We start from the raw sequence: 20,586 nt of genomic DNA on the forward strand, positions 1-20,586 counted from the left end.
GTGATTTCGGCCATGAAAGCTTTGTTTCACTACCAATATCGCAAGCTCCTGCTTCCTTTTACGTTTTGGTGGATATAGGATAGGATATCATTGTGCTCTATGTACACTTATGTGAACCTGCTCCAGGAAGACTGAGGGACGATTCTCTCACGCTGCTGGCCTTATTCTCTGGCTATGGCAGAAAGCTCTCTCTACCATTGTGCCAAATACAAGACCCGACCCCTCTCCCCTTTATGTTTCCCCCTGAGCCCGGGGCTGTGCGGGGCGACAAGAGCAGGACACAAGGCACTTGGCGTTCAGGAAGGCGCTGGAGAGAAGGCCGGCCTGTTCCAGAACCTTCGGGCCCCGGTCGCGTGGCAACGGCCCCCCTTCCCTCGCGCTAAGCCCCGCCCCCTCTCGGCCTCTCCGCTTGGGCCCGCACCTCGCAAGCTCGCCCCTCAGGGCATGTCTTTCAATCGCAGTTCTGTGGGAAGGGCTTCATGAGGCACCCCTAATGTGTACACTCCGTCCTCGGGGCTGTGGGGTGGGCAAATGTCTCGTTAAAGAACTCAAAAGTGAGGTAGAAGGGGAAGACTCTCTCTCCTCCGGCTTCCCGACAAGAACGCGCAAGGCGCCGAGCGGGAAAGTCAAGGGGCGACGAGCCAAGGAGGGCGAATGACGGGCCGCGCTGTGAGGCCCCGCCCCGTGAGGAAGAGCGAGAGCGGAAGTGGCGGGGCTCCGGAGCTGCGCGCGAACTGCGCGCCCTCCCCGAGCCTCTGGGCGCGAGACGCAGCCGGCTTCAGCGAGGTAGAGCCTCCTCCGCGCGCGGGGAAGGGAATGCAAAGGAAACGACGGCGCTTCTCTTGGCGAGATAAGGCTTCGCGCAAAAGGGAGGGGAGGAGGAGGGACCCGGCCTTCGTCTGGCGCTGCCGACTTGTGGGGAGAGGGAGGGAAAGGCTTGGGCCGCGGAGGAAGTGGGGGTTCCTAGACCGGCTGCCTTAGCGAGTGGGCCGCAGCTGCCTCCTTCCTGTTGTCCCAAGAGGAAGACGCCAACCCTTGGCGCGTGGGGCCTCGCCGTGGTTCCGCCTCCTGGGAAGCGGGTAAGGAAGGGGGCGAGGAAGGAGGGAGGGAAGGGAGCAAAGGCGGCCAAGGACCTAGACCACTTTGAATCCAGTTTCTTCCTCCTACAGAATCCTGGGGTTTGTAGTTTAGGGAGAGGCGTTTACACTGTTCAGCCAGAGGGGTCCTTGGCCCCCCTAAAGTACAAACCACAGAATTCTGCAAGAAACGGAAACTGGATTTAAAGTGGATCCATGCTCCAGAGCAGGCATGGGCAAACTTCGGCCCTCCAGGTGTTTTGGACCTCAACTCCCACCATTCCTTACAGTCTCAGGACCCTTCCTTTTTCCCCTCACCGCTTACGCGGCTGAGGGGGAAAAGGAAAGGGCCTGAGGCTGTTAGGAATGGTGGGATTTGAAGTCCAAAATACTGGGAAGGTCGACGTTTGCCCATGCCCGCTCTAGTGTGATGAGGCACAAATGACCGTGTTTTTCTTGCGTCTGCCTCTGCCTGCTACCTTCACTGGTGGCGCCCCAGTTCCACGCCATTGCTCTGCGACTAGCCGGCAAAGCACACAAAAGGCATCCTGGAAGGGGTTTGTTTTCTTGTACACGTGACAGGAAGTCTTACGTTTGTGTTGTCGAAGGCTTTCACGGCCAGAATCACTGGGTTGCTGTGAGTTTTCCGAGCTGTATGGCCATGTTCCAGAAGCATCCACTCCTGATGTTTCACCCACATCTATGGAAGGCATCCTCAGAGGTTGTAAGGTATGTTGGAAACTAGGGCAAGGGAGGTTTATATATCAATGGACTGTTCGGGGGGGGGGGGGGGGGAGAAAGAACTCTTGTCTTCTTGAGGCAAATGTGAATGTTGTAATTAGCCACCTTGATTAGCACTGAAAAGCCTTGCAGCTTCAAAGGTCTATTCCCATCCCAATTTGCACTTCCAAGAATTTGCAGCACTTTATCAGTCACCTCGTATTTACAATATTTATATGGTGCACCTTACCCAGACTACTTTTACAACCTCTCCGTTTTAATCCATGTTTTTATTAGTTCTTGTCATTTGTTTTTATTGGCTAATGTTTAAATTTTTATAATTGTGCATGTCTTTTGTCTATTGTTGTGTTTTATATTGTTTTTATTCGGGCTTGGCCCCATGTAAGCCGCCCTGAGTCCCCTTTGGGGAGATAGAGGCGGGGTATAAAAATAAAGTTATTATTATTAGTAGTAGTAGTAGTAGTATAAAGCTGGCTGCTTTTTGCCTGGGGGAAATCTTTTGTTGGGATGTGTTAGCTGGCCCTGATTGTTTCCTGTCTGGAATTCCTCTGTTTTCAGAGTGTTGTTCTTTATTTACTGTCCCAATTCTAGAGTTGTTTAATACTGGTAGCCAGATTTTGTTCATTTTCATGGTTTTCTCCTTTCAGTTGAAATTGTCCTCATGCTTGTGGGTTTCAATGGGTTCTCTGTGTAGTCTGACGTGGCTGTCAGAGTGGTCCAGCATTTTTGTGTTCTCCGATAATATTCTGTGTTCAAGTTGCTTCATTAAGTGCTCTGACTTCTCTGGTTGAATTAGTCTGCAGTGCCTTTCATGGTCCTTGATTTGTGTTTGGGTGCTGTGTTTGGTGGACCCTATGTAGTCTTGTCCACAGCTGCATGGTATATGGTAGACCTGGACCAACCTGGCTTGAAGCTGCAAGGTTATTCAATGCTAATCAAGTTGGTCCATTACAACATTAACACTTGCCTCCAGCACCCTGGACATTCCACAGATATATAAACCCCACTTACCTAGTTTCCAACATACCTAACAACCTCTGAGGATGCCTGCCATAGATGTGGGTGAAATGTCAGGAGAGATTTGGAACATGGCCATACAGCCCAGAAAATTCACAGCAACCCAGTCTTTCATATTTTTTTTCATATCTCAGTATTAAAAGTCCATTGAATATCAATGGGTGGCTTAGAATTGTGTCAGCCGCAAAGCACTGCAGGCTTTGTACCTGCTTAGATCCTTATGATGTTTGTTTGCTTCCCCAGTAAAGATGTGCGTGCGTGCTGGATGAGAGGTGCTTGGTTTGACCAATCCGTGTGTGATGCCTGAAGTCAAAGGTATGTATGCTTTAGTCAGTTAGAATAGTTTTCAGCTTGGGATTATAGGAAGCGGCTGTGTCCATTCAGAGTATCAATAGTAATAATAGAATAATTGAGGTGGAAGAGACCACATGGGCCATGTAGTCCAACTCCCTGTCACTCGGGAAAAGCACAATTGAAGCAATCCCAACAGGTGGCCATCCAGCTTCTGTTCAAAAGCCTTCAAGGAAGAATCCATCACCACATGCTGAGGCAGAGAATTTCACTGTTGAACAGCTTGTACCGTCAGGAAGGTCTTCCTAATGTTCAGGTGGAATAATAATAATAATGAACCTTTATTTATATCCTGCTTTTCTCCCTAAATGGGATCCAAAGCGGCTCACAACATTTAAAAAACAATACAAATCTCCTTTCCTATAATTTGAACCCATTGCTCTGAATTGTAGTTTCAAGAGCAGAAAACAAGCCTGATCCCTATTCCTTCTGACACCCTTTCACATATTTATGTATGGCTATCATGTCTCCTCTCCAATCTTCTCTTCTGCAGTCTAAACATAACCAGTTCTTTATGACACTCCTCATAGGGCATGGTCTCCAGATCTTTGATCATTTTAGTTGCCCTCCTCTGGACACCTGATGATAGTGCTGATCTCTGATGCACGCCAACAGTGATTTTGAAGAGAGTGAAGTCCCTGCAGGGCAACAGACCATACTTGTATTATTGTATAATAGCTTTATCCATGTTACATAGTCTTCTGATATTCCGTGGGACCGTAGTGCTTGCCAGATCAGGTCATGGGGGACCCGATCAAATGCTTTTTCGAGATCATAGAATGCAAAGTGCAGTGGTTTCTTCTTTTCTTGATGTTTTTTCGTGAGTAACTGGGCAGCATGTATTGCATTGTGCCACACCCCTGATAAAGCAACACTGATTTGGTGTAACAGCTGTGTGACTTCTTTGCATTTTGTCCAGTATTCTTTCAAATCTCATGACACAACAGGTGTATTGGGTGGCATTTTGAACAATTGCAGATGTTTCCCTTCCAAATTGGTATGCTTATACTGGTCCTAGTCCTTGGGGGTTGATTTTTCTGTTACCATTGTGTTGAATAGTGATGCTAGAAAGGTAGTACCACAGTCATCTGTCAAAGACTCGGAATAAGAGCGATCAGCAAGAAAATGCAGGAAGCAAGATTATGGTGGTACAGCCGTGTCATGAGAAGAGAACCAATATCAGTAGCACAAACAGCACTATATTAGGGGATTGCAGGATGGTGACCATGTGGACGGTCAAAGAAAAGATGGATGGGCACCATCAGTGAAGACATGCGTGCTGCCAACCTAAGACCTGAGGATGCCCAAAACAAAGCCCTGTGGAAGCCAGAGACACAATGCTAACCCCATCCATTGGGAAAATAGCTTAGAAAGAAGATCATAGGAAGCCTTTGCTCAGATTAAGACAAGGCCGTGGCTTTAAGGAGAAAGAGTAATCGAGGCTAGAGTTGCTGTAGACCTGCCAGGCAAGGCTTCCACATTTTTGTGGTGCTAATGGAAGCACAATCAGTAAAAGAAAATAAGCAAGTGATTGATGCAGTTGAAATAATGCTAGGCTACTCATTGCATTTTCAGGCCCCTTCTACACTGACATACAAACGAGATTATCAAAGCAAATAATCCACTTCATCTGCTTTGGACTGGATTATCGAAGGTCGGTTCTACACTACCATATAAAATCCAGATTATCTGATTTGAACTGGATTATCTGGCAGTCTATACTCATATAATCCAGTTCAATGCAGGTAATATGGATTATCTGCTTTGATGATCTGTATTGTATGGCAGTGTAGAAGGGGCCTGAGTCTACACTGCCATATAATCCAGTTCAAAGCAGATAATTGGGATTTTATATGGCAGTGTAGAAGGGGCCCCAGACTTGAAAACAATTATACCTATAACTTCAGATGTTTCTTACTGGGAAAAGGAATTGTTGAACCAAGAGCATTGGGGAAGACTGCGAGAGCCCTCCAGTCCACCCCCCCCCCCCCACCATGTCATGGTAAAAAGTGGTAGTGGCCTTGTTTGTGCTGACATATACAGTTCAGTGCAGTTATATTGCATTATATGTCTACACTGACAGTATAATACAATCAGACACTGTAGATGACAGTGTAGATGGGACCTTTATGATATTCCTTGGGAAAGTCACTTCCCACTCCTTTCAATTTTCTCCTGCTGTTTTACAGAATGCTTTGAACCTTTTATCTTTCAGCTGTTTTGGATTTTTAGAAAGCTCAGCCAGCATTGCTAAAGATATGGGTCTGTAGAAGTTGCATTGTCAAAGGCTTTCATGGTCGGAATCTCTGAGTTGCTGTGTGGTTTTTGGCTGTATGGCCATGTTCCAGTAGCATTCTTTCCTGACGTTTCCCCTGCATCTGTGGTTGGCATCTTCAGAGGTGCTGTTGCTAATGAGGCACATATATATACGCCCCACTTGCCTCACTTGCAACAGAACCTCTGAAGATGCCAGCCACAGATGCAGGGGAAACGTCAGGAAAGAATGCTACTGGAACATGGCCATACAGCCCGAAAAACTCTCAGCAATCCACTGTAGAAGTTGTAGTTCAAAATATCTGAAGAGCCAGAGATTTCCCACCTCTGCAGAAGATAATGCATCTTTGCTTTGTTTAAGTTATACATAAAAGTGGTAGCCCTCCTTCTTTCAAGCATTCTCATAGAATCGGGAGGTATCTTGGAAAGGGGTAGTTTTTGATGGTATAGTTTAACAAGTAGGAAGCTTATTCTTATTACATGAGACTGCTGTGCTCGATCGTGCGATGAATGTTTTGACAGGTGGATTTATTCCATAACAAATGGCCCAAATTCATTCTTAACCATTTTTCTTTGGAAGTGAAGGAAAAGTTCCAAAAGTTTTATTCATTTTCAATGTATATCTTGCCTTTTTGTAGGTAGTACTCAAGACAGTTGACAGTAAAAGTGTAAAACTATAATAAAACAGTTTCAGAGTAAGTAATGTTGATTTTTAAAAAAAATATGTATAGATATTTTAGCATACTGCAGAAAATGTAATGAAATGTCTCGCACCTTAGAAGTTGAGAGATTGTTTCCTTTTAACTGATGGTAGTGATGCATATGGCTCTGCTTTATTCTCAGTGTTATTATTCAGGTTAAGTACAGTGGCTATGCACAGCAGCAATTAAAAAGCCTCTTCCTTGTTTTCTTATACTAACTTGATAGCTATGTTGAGAGAGGTCCTTCATGCCCTCGTTTTTGGTGCAGAGAAGTGACCTGGTCAACTGGTGATCCAGGAAAGTCATTCTCTCCCCTGGAATGCAGCTTGTTACCTTTCCCTTGATTGAGGCTGTTGAATGTAGGTGTAAACCTATATTTCAAGGGATTGGCACTGCCTAGGTAATTGCTGGTGTGTGTGCATACAAAGGTGTGAGCAGGTTTATATATGCCAGCACCATCACTGCTGCTGGCATGTGAATCCTGTGGCATTTTCCTCTAGTGCTGATTGATAGCCAAGGATTTATCTCCCAACATATGAGTCGGTTTCATTTATTCAAGCAAGAGAGAACAATCAACAATTGTTGCTACTGTACATGGTCAGTGCACATATCTTGGACATATTTTAATTTAATATTTATGGTCTTCTGTATTTCCTGTTTATACCCCTCCTCTCAATATATAGTGCTGTGAATTGGAATTGGAAGGCGAATTTAAACTGTTGTAGCTGTTTGAGTGGGTATGGCATTCCTCAGTACTTGAGCCACAATAAGGTTTTTCTACTTTTTAGAAAGAAAATTTATTCTTAGTAGCAGATGAAAGAGACAAAATTTAATCAATACTCAGGAGACAGTGTGCCAGTTCTGATAATATGATAAGCCAGTGGCACGCATGAACCCTGGCTTATTGGCCACAAGCATTATGGCCATATATTCTACCCTACTGCTCTTGTTTGCCATAAGAGCAAATGAACATGAAGCACCGAGCTTTGTGTCCTGTTGTTTGTCTCTGCCCCCATGGCTTCTCTTGATGAGAGGGGCTGGAATACTAACAGAATGATCCCCCCTCTCCTACAGCTACAACACATCCTGAAAAAACTTTTCTCAGATATCTGAGAGAACTAGAGAGGTCTATCACAAGTATGACACTGAAATGTATCCCCTTATGAATGCATGAGGGTCTATCCATTCTATTTAATTTATATATAATAACAGTTTTTCTCAAGTTCTTTGATTGCCAATTGTGAAATGCAGGCTTTTTATCTGATAGCTATTTATTACATAGACTGTCATTTGTAAGTTGGTTGTTTTGGCCAACTGTTTAATAAGTACAAGATTTGAAGTGTGGATAATTTATAGTTTTCCGTTCCACTACAGCACTGCTATAAAATGGCTAAGAGAATGGCAGAAAAGGAGCTCACTGATAGAAATTGGGATCAAGAAGAAGACACTGAGGAGGTAAGCAATACCAGTTGTTCTTACTGCTAAAATTGAAATAGCTGACAAAAGAAATGTGCACATGTTGCATGTAAAATTATGTCATATTACTTAGTAGTCCTGTATTTGGGTAAATCATGAAGACTGTAATAAGAAATTGCCAGTTTGTCTTTGCTGCATTTGCAAATTTCAAGGGCAAATATGCTGGAGGGAAATTGCATTGGAATAATCTGTATTAATATATTAAGTCTTTATTTGTAAAGTATGTTTCACACAAATAGCATTTTTGTATTAGAATTCAGTTGTTTTATATAATGAAGAAACCATTGTTCTGATTGCTTTGTTAAATGAGTTGAGAGGAGACACTTTGAAATTCCCTTTGGTGTTTGTTGCTGCTTTTCAATAGTTGCCACTCTCACTATTTTTCCATGGCTTAGTGTTGAATATTTGACCAGTTAAAACATTTCGTCAACTAAGCTTCTTTAAATTTTTCATGTTTCAAACTGTATGCATTATTCTTTCAAATGTTTGTAACTATGATTATTTCCCATCAGCTACTAGTTAAAAGTCCATAGTTAAATCAGTAAACTTAAACTTCACATGGCTTACATAATCTTATTGATCTTGGGAGCATGTTATATAGAGAATGATCAACATCTTAAATGATATTGAAAATGATTAAGTAGTAAAGATTCTGATATTCTATTTTAAATGGATGTATGAATCTCATTATGTGAATAGTGAACGTATTTCAGTATTAAATGTTTGTAACACAATAGATTCCTGAAATATGGCTTCAGAGTTCCTGCACCACTATTACATAGTGTAAATTTCCATATATGTGTTATGGAGCCTTTGTGTGGAATAGCAACATTGAACAATTGAATTCCCCTCTAAATGTACAACCAGGTGGACATGCTATCAATGTGGTCATGCACCGTAGCACCATGTGCATTACACCACTTCAATCTTGAACTGAATATAGACAAAAATGTCCAAACATCTCAACAGAAGATCTCTAGCTAATGACTGACCTCCTGACAGCTCTGTGTGTAGGTACACCAAGCGAATTATCCACTAACCCTTTGTGCTGTGTTATGTTTTGTTTCAGATTTCACTCAGCCCCCACAGTTGTTTAGGGGATGGATGGGTGAAGGGCTGTAGTAAGTAGAAGGGTGCTCCAGTGCTGTGCATTATCTTTTGGGATTCCATCCAGTATGTTAAATGCTTATACCTTGTACATTCTAAGAATGTGATGTTTTTTGTAGGCAGGAACTTTCTCAGTCGCCAGTGAAGACATTTTGAAGAACAGAGCTATTAAGAAGGCAAAACGGAGGAACGTGGGGTTTGAGGTACATAAAGACATCTATAAGCATTGAAGTTCTTAATCAGAATATTCTGTATTGTTTTAAATTAAACATACATTCTCTAAGTTATGAACAAAATGGGTTTATTCTTAAGTTAAATTTGTTTGTGTGTTGGAACAGATACATTTTAAGTGTATCTACAGCCAAATACATATACATGTATATGTATATATAAGCTTTGGATAGCATAGAGAATGGTCAATACCCATGCAGTATTTGTTTTGCTGCCTTTGCCCCTGCTCAGAAGATTTCACCCCACTTTCTGTCCCTGTGATAATTTAATTTTGAAAAAAAAATGCTTGTTTGTGGAAACATGGATTGGTGAGGAAGCTTCAGCGGAGACCCCTTTTCCCCATGATAACTCTTTCAGGAGTGAATTTCCCTTCCGAGGGGCAGATTTCTCTCACTTCCTGTTGTATCACCCCCATTCTTAGCTATGAGTCATTTGAGAATGACAAGGATTTTTCTCAAATGTCTGTAACTTGGCAACTGCCTGTACATTTAGTGTTAAAGTGTGGACAGCTGAATACTTAATTTTTCAAATGTTCAGTGACTATTTAATGCCTGGACTTTCCTTGTTAATATTTGTAGTTGAAGAAAAGATAAAAGAAAACATATACATTGCTTATTATTTGCATTATCCGCCTGCTTGCCCTTCTGAAATCTGCACATAGAATCTGTCTGAAAAATTGCATAACTTTTAAATAAGACTATAAGGTTAGTTTGTCAACCTGTAATCTATTTTTCTTCAGAGTTAGTCTTTTGAGTACATGTTCAGATTTCTGATTTGTTTTACTGAGAGCCTGGAGTCAGAAATCTATTACTTTTGGAATAGCAGGTAGTTTAATTCTCATTTGTTCTTTAGAAGTGATTTTATTGCTGATGGTTTACATCAGTCACATGATAGCTTCTTTACTGCTTTAGGGATCACTATATCAGAATTGTATGGGAGCACAAGGAAGGTCCTGTAAGGGAGGTCCCAGAAGCAGGAAGTGCGCACAGAGCAGTTAACAAACATAAAGAACCATCTATCTGAGGCTGATGACAAAATGTTGGGGGCATGGCATAGCATTTGAGGCTGGGTCTTCCTCCTCTCTTGGGGATTGGGAAAGTTTGAGGTGCTGAGATGGAATCCATGCCTTTCTCTCTTTCAGAAGCTTTTGAGGTGGTGCTCGAAAATGTTGCTTTATGTTAGTGGACCTGCCAAAATACCACTTACCCCAAGATTATAGGGTACCAGCTCATGGTTACTTCTTCCTTCCCGACTGTCATAAGTTCTTGTCATTCTTACAACTAGCTATTTACTGGAACCTATCTATGTATGTCCCTGGTCAAATAGACTTATAGTCCCTCTGCACCATGTCTTTTTGGAGGATGACAAAATGGCAGGGAGTTGGTGTCAGCTCTTGATTTCACAGTCTGTCAGGGGAAAGAAGTGATTCTAAGATGCAACCCCCATTTTTAGATATGTTTATATGGAGTGTAAAGTACATCTTAGAATCAAAGTAATATAGTAATTTTTTTCTCTTATTGGGTTCTCAAATTTGGTTAACACAGTATTTGTCTGAATGTGGTGGAAAGCTATAGAATAATGAGTTCACTCATACATTAATATAATTTTTATCAGTGTCTAACATATAAAGCAATTGGAATCTGAAAGAGCCTAACTGAAACAATAGCATTTGGTGTTATTAAAATGTGTCATTATCTTGGCGGTGCATTGCAAATAGAATTAATCTGGTTTGAGAACATTTTAACTGTTGTGGTCCCATTCTATGGAATCCTGAAATTTGTAGTTTGATAGGGCACCAACACTCTTTGGCTATTGCACTGTAGCATTGGAAATATCTTTTCATCCAGCACCACACCAAAGTCCGGTAGTTTCTAACTACAGCAGTTTATTTACAAAAGCATGTACAAAAGGGGAAAAAGGCATTTCCCAAAAAAACAATAGAAATGTTGCTATAAAATAGCAGTAGTCCATATATACAAAGTTCAGTTATCTAAAATGGCAAGGTACATGGAATCCAAGAAATCAAGATCATAGGCATAATTCCATAAACATGAAAATATGAACTTTTCCAGGGCAAAAACTTTTGCAAGAACATAGCAAACACAGGGGACTTGAATCATGAACTTGAGAGCTAAAATTGAATCTATGGCAATGTTGTCTGCTCTGGAGAGACCCATTAGACATCACTTCATTTAACTTCAGGCCATGAGGTCATGCCTTTGACACCTGGATCTCAAGGACTTCTCACAGTCTTTCTGAACAACTAATTAATCTATCCTTCATTCCCTCCATGCGGAGGCCTAAGGAGGCTTAATCTGATATTGCAGAAAACCTCCCCATCTTCTGCTGAAGGTTGATTCCCAAGAGAAAGGACTTTACCACGGTTGCTAAGAAACAAACATTGGAATCCCAAATATACTTGTCAACTGCAACTGCTGTCCTTCTCTCTGATGCAATTCACTTTGCTCACACACAGACTCCTCAGTAGGTAACCCATCACTCCCCTTGTCCTCTGAGAAATCCTCAACATCTTGCTGAGCCCCAACATTGGCAGTGAAATGTGCAAGTCCCATGACTCCATAGCATTGAGCCATGGCAGTTAAGTAGTGTCAAGTTGCATCAATTATGTATGGTGCTCAAAAATGATAAACCATGATATTGTGATTCCGATGTACTCTCTATGTATAAACTTAAGTGAATAATTCATTGTAATGCAACAGTCCTGTGTGGTGCTAAATGATTGTCACTTAGTCTGGGACCTGAGTAAACATATGTTGGATTGAACTTGAGGTCACTGAGCTATAAATTGACAGGCAACAACTGATTTATATTTCCTTTTCAGTCTGAAGGTGGCGGAGCTTTCAAAGGATTTAAAGGTTTCGTTTTACCTTCTGGAACTGGTGGATTTTCTGGTTTTGGCAATGGCACAGGAACTAAACCTTTAGGAGGGCTATCCAATGGCAGCAGCAGTAGCAGCAGCATTACAAAGAATTCTTCATTCTCTGATTTAAAGACAACTGGCGAATCACAAACTGCATTTAGTAAGTGCACATCTATGTTCTACTTTATAGAAATATTTTTATAATGTCTAGGTATTCTGACTCAATAACTTGGTTGCAAGGGTGAGGCTGTGGCAGTACCCGTAGCTATCTCCATTTTTATATGGAGCCCTCGGTGGCGCAATAGGTTAAAGCCTTGTGACTTGAAGGTTGGGTTGCTGACCTGAAGGCTGCTAGGTTCGAATCCAACCCAGGAAGAATGCGGATGAGCTCCCTCTATCAGCTCCATGCGGGGACATGAGAGAAGCCTCCCACAAGGATGGTAAAAACAGCAAAACATCCGGGTGTCCCCTGGACAATGTTCTTGCAGACGGCCAATTCTCTCACACCAGAAGCGACTTGCAGTTTCTCAAGTCGCTCCTGACACACACATAAAAAAATTATTTATAACAATGAGGCTGGGTGGCCATCTGTCAGGGTGCTTTGTTTGTGCTTTTGGTGCACAAAGGCAGAAGGGGGTCGAACTAAATGGGTCTCTTCCAAACCCCTTTATTATTTTTATGATGTTGATGATTATTGTTATTATTAACATTGAGGCTGTATTTGTTCTCGTTTTGTTTTTTTTACTTCAAGATATGTGAAGTGTGCATAGGAATCGGCTCATAGTGTTCGTTAAAACTATAGTCTGGCCCTCCAACTGTCTGAGGGACCATGAACTGGCCCCCTGAAGTTTGGGGACCCCTGTCCTAGGGCATGACACTAGGAGATACATTAAAAATGAATAGCATCTAAAATGAGAGATGAAATCTTTATGCATGTATGGCCTATGTGAGGAGAAAGCTGTAGTTCATTGGTAAAGTTTATATTTTCCAGGTCATGCTCACTCCTTTGTGTAACAGTTAAAATACACTAAGTTACAGCCCAGCAGAAAGGGAGGAGGAAATACTTGGGTGTGTAAAGGAAGAATTACTTGAAATAGGATGTTGCAAAGGTCACACATACCTTTTATAACATGAATTAATGATTCTTGGCAAATAATAATAATAGTAATCTTTATTTATATCCTGCTTTTCTCCCTAACGGGATCCAAAGCAACTCACAACATAATACAATACAAATCAAAGCAGATTTAACATCAAATATAAGACAAAAATCACACAAAGCACAACAAAGTCCAGAATTAAGACCTAAATTAATATTAAGCATTAAAAACATTAAAAACCAATCACAATTATTGTGAAGACTCAATTAAATAGTATATTTCGCTAAGCTCAGTTATCAGTGATAAACATGCGCCATCAAATAAATTAAAAGAAGTCTCCACAATAAAAAAATAAATATTTAGAAATGTAAAAACGTCCCTACTAACGCCCAGGAGGAACAGAGTCAAAAGTTGAGCATCAGCAGAGAAGTCAACGGCCCCAAGCTAAGCCAAGTGCAGTTTCAGTACTAAGTTGATGGTCAAAGGGGAGCTGGTTTGTAAAATTCCCCAGTACTGTTGTTGCTCATGCCAGTGATCGGGTCTGATTGAGACCATAGGCGCCTGATGGAATCAGACCCTCAGTAAAACACTAGACAACCAGGCAGCCGATGGAAAATGCCTCCCCGAAGCTATTTAAGATGACGGGAGGGCCTTTCAGCGGATGTTAGAGGGTGCCTGGTTGGTAGACTGGCTCCCTCCCACTCAGCGGCCGGTAGAATGGCAGTTAAAGATGGCATGAGGGCATCTCAGTGGCAGGAGGACCTCTTAACGGCTGCTGGGGAGTGCCTGGTTGCCAGACTGGCTCCCTGCCACTCAGCATAAGGTGGAACGGCAGTTAAAGGTGGCAGGAAGGTCTCAACGGCTGCTGAAGAATGGCTTCCTCCCACTCAGCGGCCAGTGGAACGGCAGTTAAAGGTAGCAGGAGGATCTTTCAGCGGCTGCTGGATGTTACAAAGGGTACACCTACCTTTTATAACATCTATTAATGCTTCTTGGCTAATAAGGTAGTGAAGTTGATCCCACAACAATGCTGTAGAGCATAGAATCATAGAATCATATAATAGTAGAGTTGGAAGAGACCTCATGGGCCATCCAGTCCAACCCCCCGCTAAGAAGCAGGAAATCGCATTCAAAGCACTCCCGACAGATGGCCATCCAGCCTCTGCTTAAAAGCCTCCAAAGAAGGAGCCTCCACCACAGCCCGGGGGAGAGAGTTGCACTGTTGAACAGCTCTCACAGTGAGGAAGCTCTTCCTGATGTTCAGGTGGAATCTCCTTTCTTGTAGTTTGAAGCCATTGTTCCGTGTCCTAGTCTGCAGGGCAGCAGAAAACAAGCTTGCTCCCTCCTCCCTATGACTTCCCCTCACATATTTGTACATGGCTATCATGTCTCCTCTCAGTCTTCTCTTCTGCAGGCTAAACATCCCCAGCTCTTTAAGCCGCTCCTCATAGGGCTTGTTCTCCAGACCTTTGATCATTTTAGTTGCCCTCCTCTGGATGCTTTCCAGCTTGTCAACATCTCCCTTCAACTGCGGTGCCCAAAATTGGACACAGTATTCCAGGTGTGGTCTGACCAAGGCAGAATAGCAGTGGTTCTCAAACACTGGTCCTTTGGGTGTGTTGGATTTGAACTACCAAAAGCCCCAGCCAGCTTGGCCAGTGATCAGATGTTTTGGGTAATGAAGTTGAAAACATCTGGAAGTAGGCATTTTTTACAACTGTATTTGTTGAAGAAAGCTCTAATACGTTTTCAGCAAGAGAAAAGCTATGCCTCCCTTCTTACTACAGGGGGTAAAACATGGATGGGATAGCAAGCATAACTGGCCTTGCCGATTGTGGGCTTTCCCTCCCTCCCCTAGAATCTTGGAATGAGGCTTTTTGAGGGCAGAATGATTATCGTCAAGAAAATCACATTTACTTTATCATAAAATTATTATTTTATTTTTAATTTTTTTATATTTATCAAAAAGAGCAGCAAAATCTATACATACACAGGTATGTATATATGTGTGTGTGTGTGTGTGTACACATACATACATTTAAATGCAATATTTCCTAACATCTATACAGTGGTTGTACCTGACTATGCGCGTCACCCATCCCGTTGTAGTAACTTCCTATTCTTTGGGTTTGCGATAGTCATGTACAGTTATAGTCTTCCTTCCTGTTACAGTATTTTTCCTTACATAATAGTTATCATTTAAAAATTAAATGCAAAAATTCTGACAGATTAAATTATTAAGCGTTCTATAAAAACCTTTCCCTCTTTCATTTTTACAAAATTTAGAAATGGTTCCTAGTCTTTGATTTTTTTAAAATGGGGTTTTTGGTTCATCATAACCAATCATGAACATATTAGTTTTAATCACATTTCCTATTTTGATAGGAATAGACATGCAAAATATAATAAGTTGCATGCAGACATTCGTATTGGTTTTTAAGATCTGGCCTTTTAACCCAAACATCTCATGTATTACATCCACCCAGACAAGAGATACTTGAAAGGAAATGGAACATGGCAGCTTCCTGGAAGTCCAGGGTTACTATCCTTACTAGAATTGCCTGTTTACTAGGAATGTGATTCTGTTTTAGAAAGTGGAGCCGCTTTCCAAACAAGGATCAAGTTGCAGAGAAAGCAACAGATACTGATAACTTCGCAAAATGAAAGATAGATGTCCATTTTGTTTGGTTAATAGGCCCCTTTTAAAAGTTGCTTAGAATTGTTTTCAAGTGACCTTATTTTTCCTGGCTGCACTGTCATGAATACTTTAAAACTTAAAAATGTTCTTTAATCCGTTTTCAGTGGGACAGATTGCATTAGGCACTTCCAAATTTTCCTGATGTTGTTACCTTGATTGATTGACAACTTATTCTTCAGTTAAAACTTCCTGAAACTCCATCAATTTCAGTCAGATGTTTTTTTTTTCTTGCTTAATGTAAGGAACCATTGTGTTTGACTTCCTTAAATTAAAGGATAATTGTCTCTGATCATGTAAACATGTTGTTTACCCAAGAGATCCCAGATCAATTATGTCAGCAGTTCTCTTCATCATCACTTTTTATGTCCTCCATAATGCAGTTTCAGCCTCCATCTTTTTAGGATACTATCTTCAGTCTTGGCAAGCCTTGCGAGACTCTAGCCATACACCCATCATTCAATTTTATTCAATCCATATATCACAACAGTGGTCAATGTTTGGAATCAAATCTTAATGAGAGAAGTCCTATGGTGTCCAGCCAAGGTCACCCAGGGTGTTTATGTGTTAGTTGTGGGTTGTGTGTGTGTGTGAAGGGGGTCTTGTTTGAAATTGCCATCCAAGTCTTGACTCTAGAGATTTCCAGGTTATTGCTTAAATACAAGTCTGTATTACAGTATCAAGTAAGAAGTTTCACACGCTGAGTGCCCCCATGCTTGTAAAGAAAGTAAACTATTGTCCAGAGGAGGATAGAGGAGATCTTAATAATACTCGAATCTGAGGTAAAAGAAAATCCAGGGTACTTTTGTTTTCTTTATCAGTTTTTTTCCTTTTGTGTCTCCATTCTGGCCAAAAGATTTGTGTAATGACTTTAGGATGAATGTTGAGCCAAAATTAAACTTTGGATGATTTGTTTTGCTGTTAATCACATTGATAGATCACCTTTCTTTCTAATAGGTTCTGTAGTATCCAGTGGCTCAGTCAGTAATACTGCAGTTGAGAAAATGTCTGCAAATATGGAAGTTAATGGCGAATGTCAGCAGCCACTGTCATCCGGATTCACTCAGAGTAAAGCATGCAGCCCTGATGTTTATCATAAACAGTTAGCTGCTCTAAATTGTTCTGTGCGTGACTGGATAGTAAAACATGTAAATGCCAATCCGCTCTGTGACCTGACGCCGATATTCCGAGACTACGAGAAATATTTAGCTGAAATAGAAAAACATGGAACCAGTGGTGACAGCAGTTCTGGAAGCAACAGTAAGAAGGCAACTGGAACTCAGTCTGGCTCTACATTTGGGAATTCATGTCTGCAGCAAGGCTCTGCATTTTTATTTAACAGCAAGAAATCTGAAGATACAGCAGGAAAGAAGACTGATCGGGAAAAGAAAGCAGAACCAAACCTAGGGTCTTCGTCAACTGTCTCATTTACATTTAGCAAGAGTGTTGACAACTCTGGTCTGAATTCTGGTACTGTGTCTAGTTTCTCTTTCTCTTCGGGAAGTACAGGGTTATTTGGAAAAGAAGCAAAGCAGGGAAAGGCTCTTCCTTCATTTTCCAGTAGCGCGTTAGGTACACCAACAGAAAGTGGTAGCAGCGAAAATAAAGGTAAGCAACAAAATAAAGCGTTTTAAGTTTAACTTATATTACAATATTATATATGGATACTGGTGGGGAGAAGAGGTAGGGACAATCCCACTACCATATATACCCCTTTTCTCAGTTTGGTGACAACCTTTTATATGATGAATCATAAAACATCTCAGTTTGGTTTTAAATTGGCTGTTAACGCTTTTTGCTTGTAATGACAATAATTTTTTTAAAAAACTGTTGCTATTAAAAATAATTATTAAGTACATATTGATATTCTATTTATTTAAAATTGACTTTAAAAAGACTTTTAGGTTGGGAGGTGCATATTGCTAACCAATGCATATGAAAATGCATTCCAAAATGTAGACTGTTAACCTTTTACCTCCCCGCCCACTTCCACTTTCTTATGTGCTTATCTCAAAATTCTAAATATCACCATACCGTCATACTGATATCCCCATATTTTCTGTCTTTGTGGTTCATGCAAAAATATCCTCATATATGATACATTTATACGTGGGGAAAAGAAAATATAAGAATGGGCCAAATCTTTCTTCCTACAGAAGGTGATGAAGACGAAGAGGAGCCACCAAAAGTACTAGTTAATGAAGTAAAGGAAGAGGATGCCTTCTACTCAAAGAAGTGAGCTGCCTTCTTTAATGTTGAAGCTGTACTAAGATTACACTGTTGGGATGGATGCATACTGCCCTATATCCCAGGATCTCATCCCAGATTATTTGCTTTGAATTGTATTATATGAGGCCCCTTCCACACAGCTAAATAAAATTCCACATTTTCTGTTTTGAGCTGGAATATATGGCAGTGTGGACTCAATATAACCCAGTTGAAAGCAGATATTGTAGGATTTTCTGACTTTATATTCTGGGTTATATGGCTGTGTGGATGGGCCCTAAATCTCCACTGCCATATAATCTGGGGATAAACAGATAATTTGGGATCAGATACTGAGATATAGGGCAGTGTAGAAAAGGAGCCAGGAAAACTGTTGTATTAGATATTGTATTCTTCTTTTCATATGTTTCATAGCTTTGCTAATTTATTTAATTTGGATGTAGTTGTCTTTACTCTGCAGTGGTCCTAGGTATCAAAAAGCCATCTATAGACTTTATAAATTGCTTGTGGTTTTTAATTTCTTGTGTTTTGTTTTTAATGATAAACAGTATTTCCCATAAAAACTCCCCAAAATTGCAAAGACAGTTTCCCATTAAACATAGAGAATGCTGTTCCCTAAACAGCCTTGTAGCCCACTTGATGTTGTATCGCCATTATTTGATTATTTCAAGTTTTTGTTTTGAAACATTTTAATAGGTCATATGATCAAAGATTATTGATGTTTACCTGGTCTTTTCTGCCATGTGATTAAATGTCTTTAGTATTTATATGTTGGTGTAAAAGTAGTGAAGCCATACAGAATATTTTATTATACTGTCCCTAATGCACTTCCATTCTGTGAAATATATCTTCATCTTATCTGCCTACTCATGGTGTATAATACATGTATTTTCAGATGTAAAATCTTTTACAAGAAAGATAATGAGTTTAAAGAAAAAGGAGTAGGAACACTACACTTAAAAACTGCAGGAAATCAGAAGACTCAGCTCTTAGTACGGGCAGATACTAATTTAGGTATGTAACTTTTCTTATAAGTAATTGTGAAAAAAATGATCAGCTGAAGGCTGCTTGCTCCCTTCAAATAATTAAAATATTTGCTCTCAAATCTATCATTTGGCCCCCAGAAGTATTCATCCAAGAATATTACATGTGTTTGTATCGTTCAGCATTTGTTATGGTCTGTGTACCTAGTAGATTGGATGCATTGGATAGTACAGGTTTTTCAGAGGATTTGTGCCTAAGTCTTGGTGAATTGACAAGTTTGTCACTTTGGCTTTTCCATCATCTAATACTTGGCAAGTGGATTCAAAAGTTAATCTCACTGTTTTGTTTTGTTTTTCAAATGATGAATGGCAACAATATGAATAAAATATTCTTCAGTGGCAACTTAACTCTTCTTCAGGAATAGTGGCCAATGCCATAAGACCATTATGTTAATGGACAGAATTTAACTGTAGCAGAACAGAAGCTATCAAGCATTTATTGCTATTATTATTAGTAGTAGTATTATATTTATTTATAATATAATAAAAATATTTATCTCCCCAAAGTGGATTCAATGAGACCTTAGAGTACAGTTGCTCTCCACATTTGCAGGTTTAACTTTTGCAGATTTTATTGTGGAAATTTATAATAGTCTTGTTCTAGAAGACCTAGGCTGGATCTACACTTTCATATAATGCAGTTTCAGAATCCAGATTAACTTCATTGAACTGGATTATATGGCAGTGCAGACTCATATAATCTAGTTCAATGCAATTAATCTGCATTCTGAAACTACATTATATGGCAGTGTAAATGAGGCTTTAGAGATTCCTGACGCGATGCTCCTTCTGACTATTTTTTTGTTTGTTATTATTCATCAAAGGTAGTATTTATATCCCATACCACAATATTTCTGCCATGCTTCCCAAGTATTTGTGTTTTGTCTTTCAAAGACAGAGCAATGTGAGTCTGTATCAGTATGCACAAGGCTCCTGCAGTAGTGCCTTTCAGACTGAGAAAAAGAAGTTTTTACAGCTTAACTTTACATAGGATATTTTATGTTTTTACCTTTCTTTGTTGAATGGTGGCACAGAGTAACCTGCTGTTTTGTCCACCTCGCTTACATGTAGGCAACATACTGCTGAACATTTTGGTGCCCCCCAAGATGCCATGCTCAAGAACGGGAAAGAACAACGTCCTCATTGTCTGTGTCCCAAATCCTCCTGTTGATGAGAAGAATGCCACCATTCCGGTTCCTATGCTGATAAGAGTGAAAACAAGCGAGGATGCAGATGAGTTGCACAAAATTTTACTGGAGAAAAAAGAGATCTAAAATTTGGCCTGTTGAATGTTACGAGGGAAACTTGCCAAATTGCTGCTTCTCATTTTTCCCCCTCTCCTTGACTATATTTTAAACTTTTAAACTCACTTCTGGGACATTCTGAGGACTGTTTTAGGAATTCTGAAGGTTTTCGTGAGGGAAAGAAACTAAGACGGCCAATAAAAGCTTTAAACCTGTCTCAATCTCTCCTCCCTTTTAATTTGAAATATCTAATGCATGATTCATATTAAGTAAGAATTGCATATCAAAAAAAAGAAAGCATCATATATAGCAGAATTCCTGAAAGCACACAAACAGTTGTACAATTTTGCACCAGAAATGCATAGAAGTAAATTGTAAAGGTAGGAAGAAGAGGATGGACCCAAGCTTCTGGGACTTATTTCC

At 40.5% G+C, this 20,586-nt stretch overlaps 1 protein-coding gene across 4 annotated transcripts; it reads left to right on the forward strand.

Annotated features, from left to right (window-relative positions):
- The first annotated feature begins 443 nt into the window (after positions 1-443).
- On the forward strand, positions 444-20,378 carry nup50 (nucleoporin 50). 4 transcript variants are annotated; one of them, XM_008111393.3, is made up of 10 exons: positions 444-786; positions 3,078-3,149; positions 6,098-6,154; positions 7,535-7,615; positions 8,863-8,946; positions 11,817-12,015; positions 16,608-17,258; positions 17,807-17,885; positions 18,772-18,890; positions 19,991-20,378. In XM_008111393.3, exons 4-10 carry the CDS (start codon positions 7,547-7,549, stop codon positions 20,191-20,193), a joined length of 1,404 nt encoding a protein of 467 aa, XP_008109600.1. In that variant the 5' UTR covers positions 444-786; positions 3,078-3,149; positions 6,098-6,154; positions 7,535-7,546; the 3' UTR covers positions 20,194-20,378. The 4 variants fall into 4 exon arrangements, with proteins under 4 accessions (XP_008109600.1, XP_003221458.1, XP_062838034.1 ...); XM_062981964.1 differs by lacking the exon at positions 444-786 and adding an exon at positions 820-1,079; XM_003221410.4 differs by lacking the exon at positions 6,098-6,154 and having other exon boundaries at positions 445-786.
- The last annotated feature ends 208 nt before the right edge of the window (positions 20,379-20,586 follow it).

Source organism: Anolis carolinensis, chromosome 5 (assembly GCF_035594765.1).
Source record: "Anolis carolinensis isolate JA03-04 chromosome 5, rAnoCar3.1.pri, whole genome shotgun sequence".
Lineage (NCBI taxonomy): Eukaryota > Metazoa > Chordata > Lepidosauria > Squamata > Dactyloidae > Anolis > Anolis carolinensis.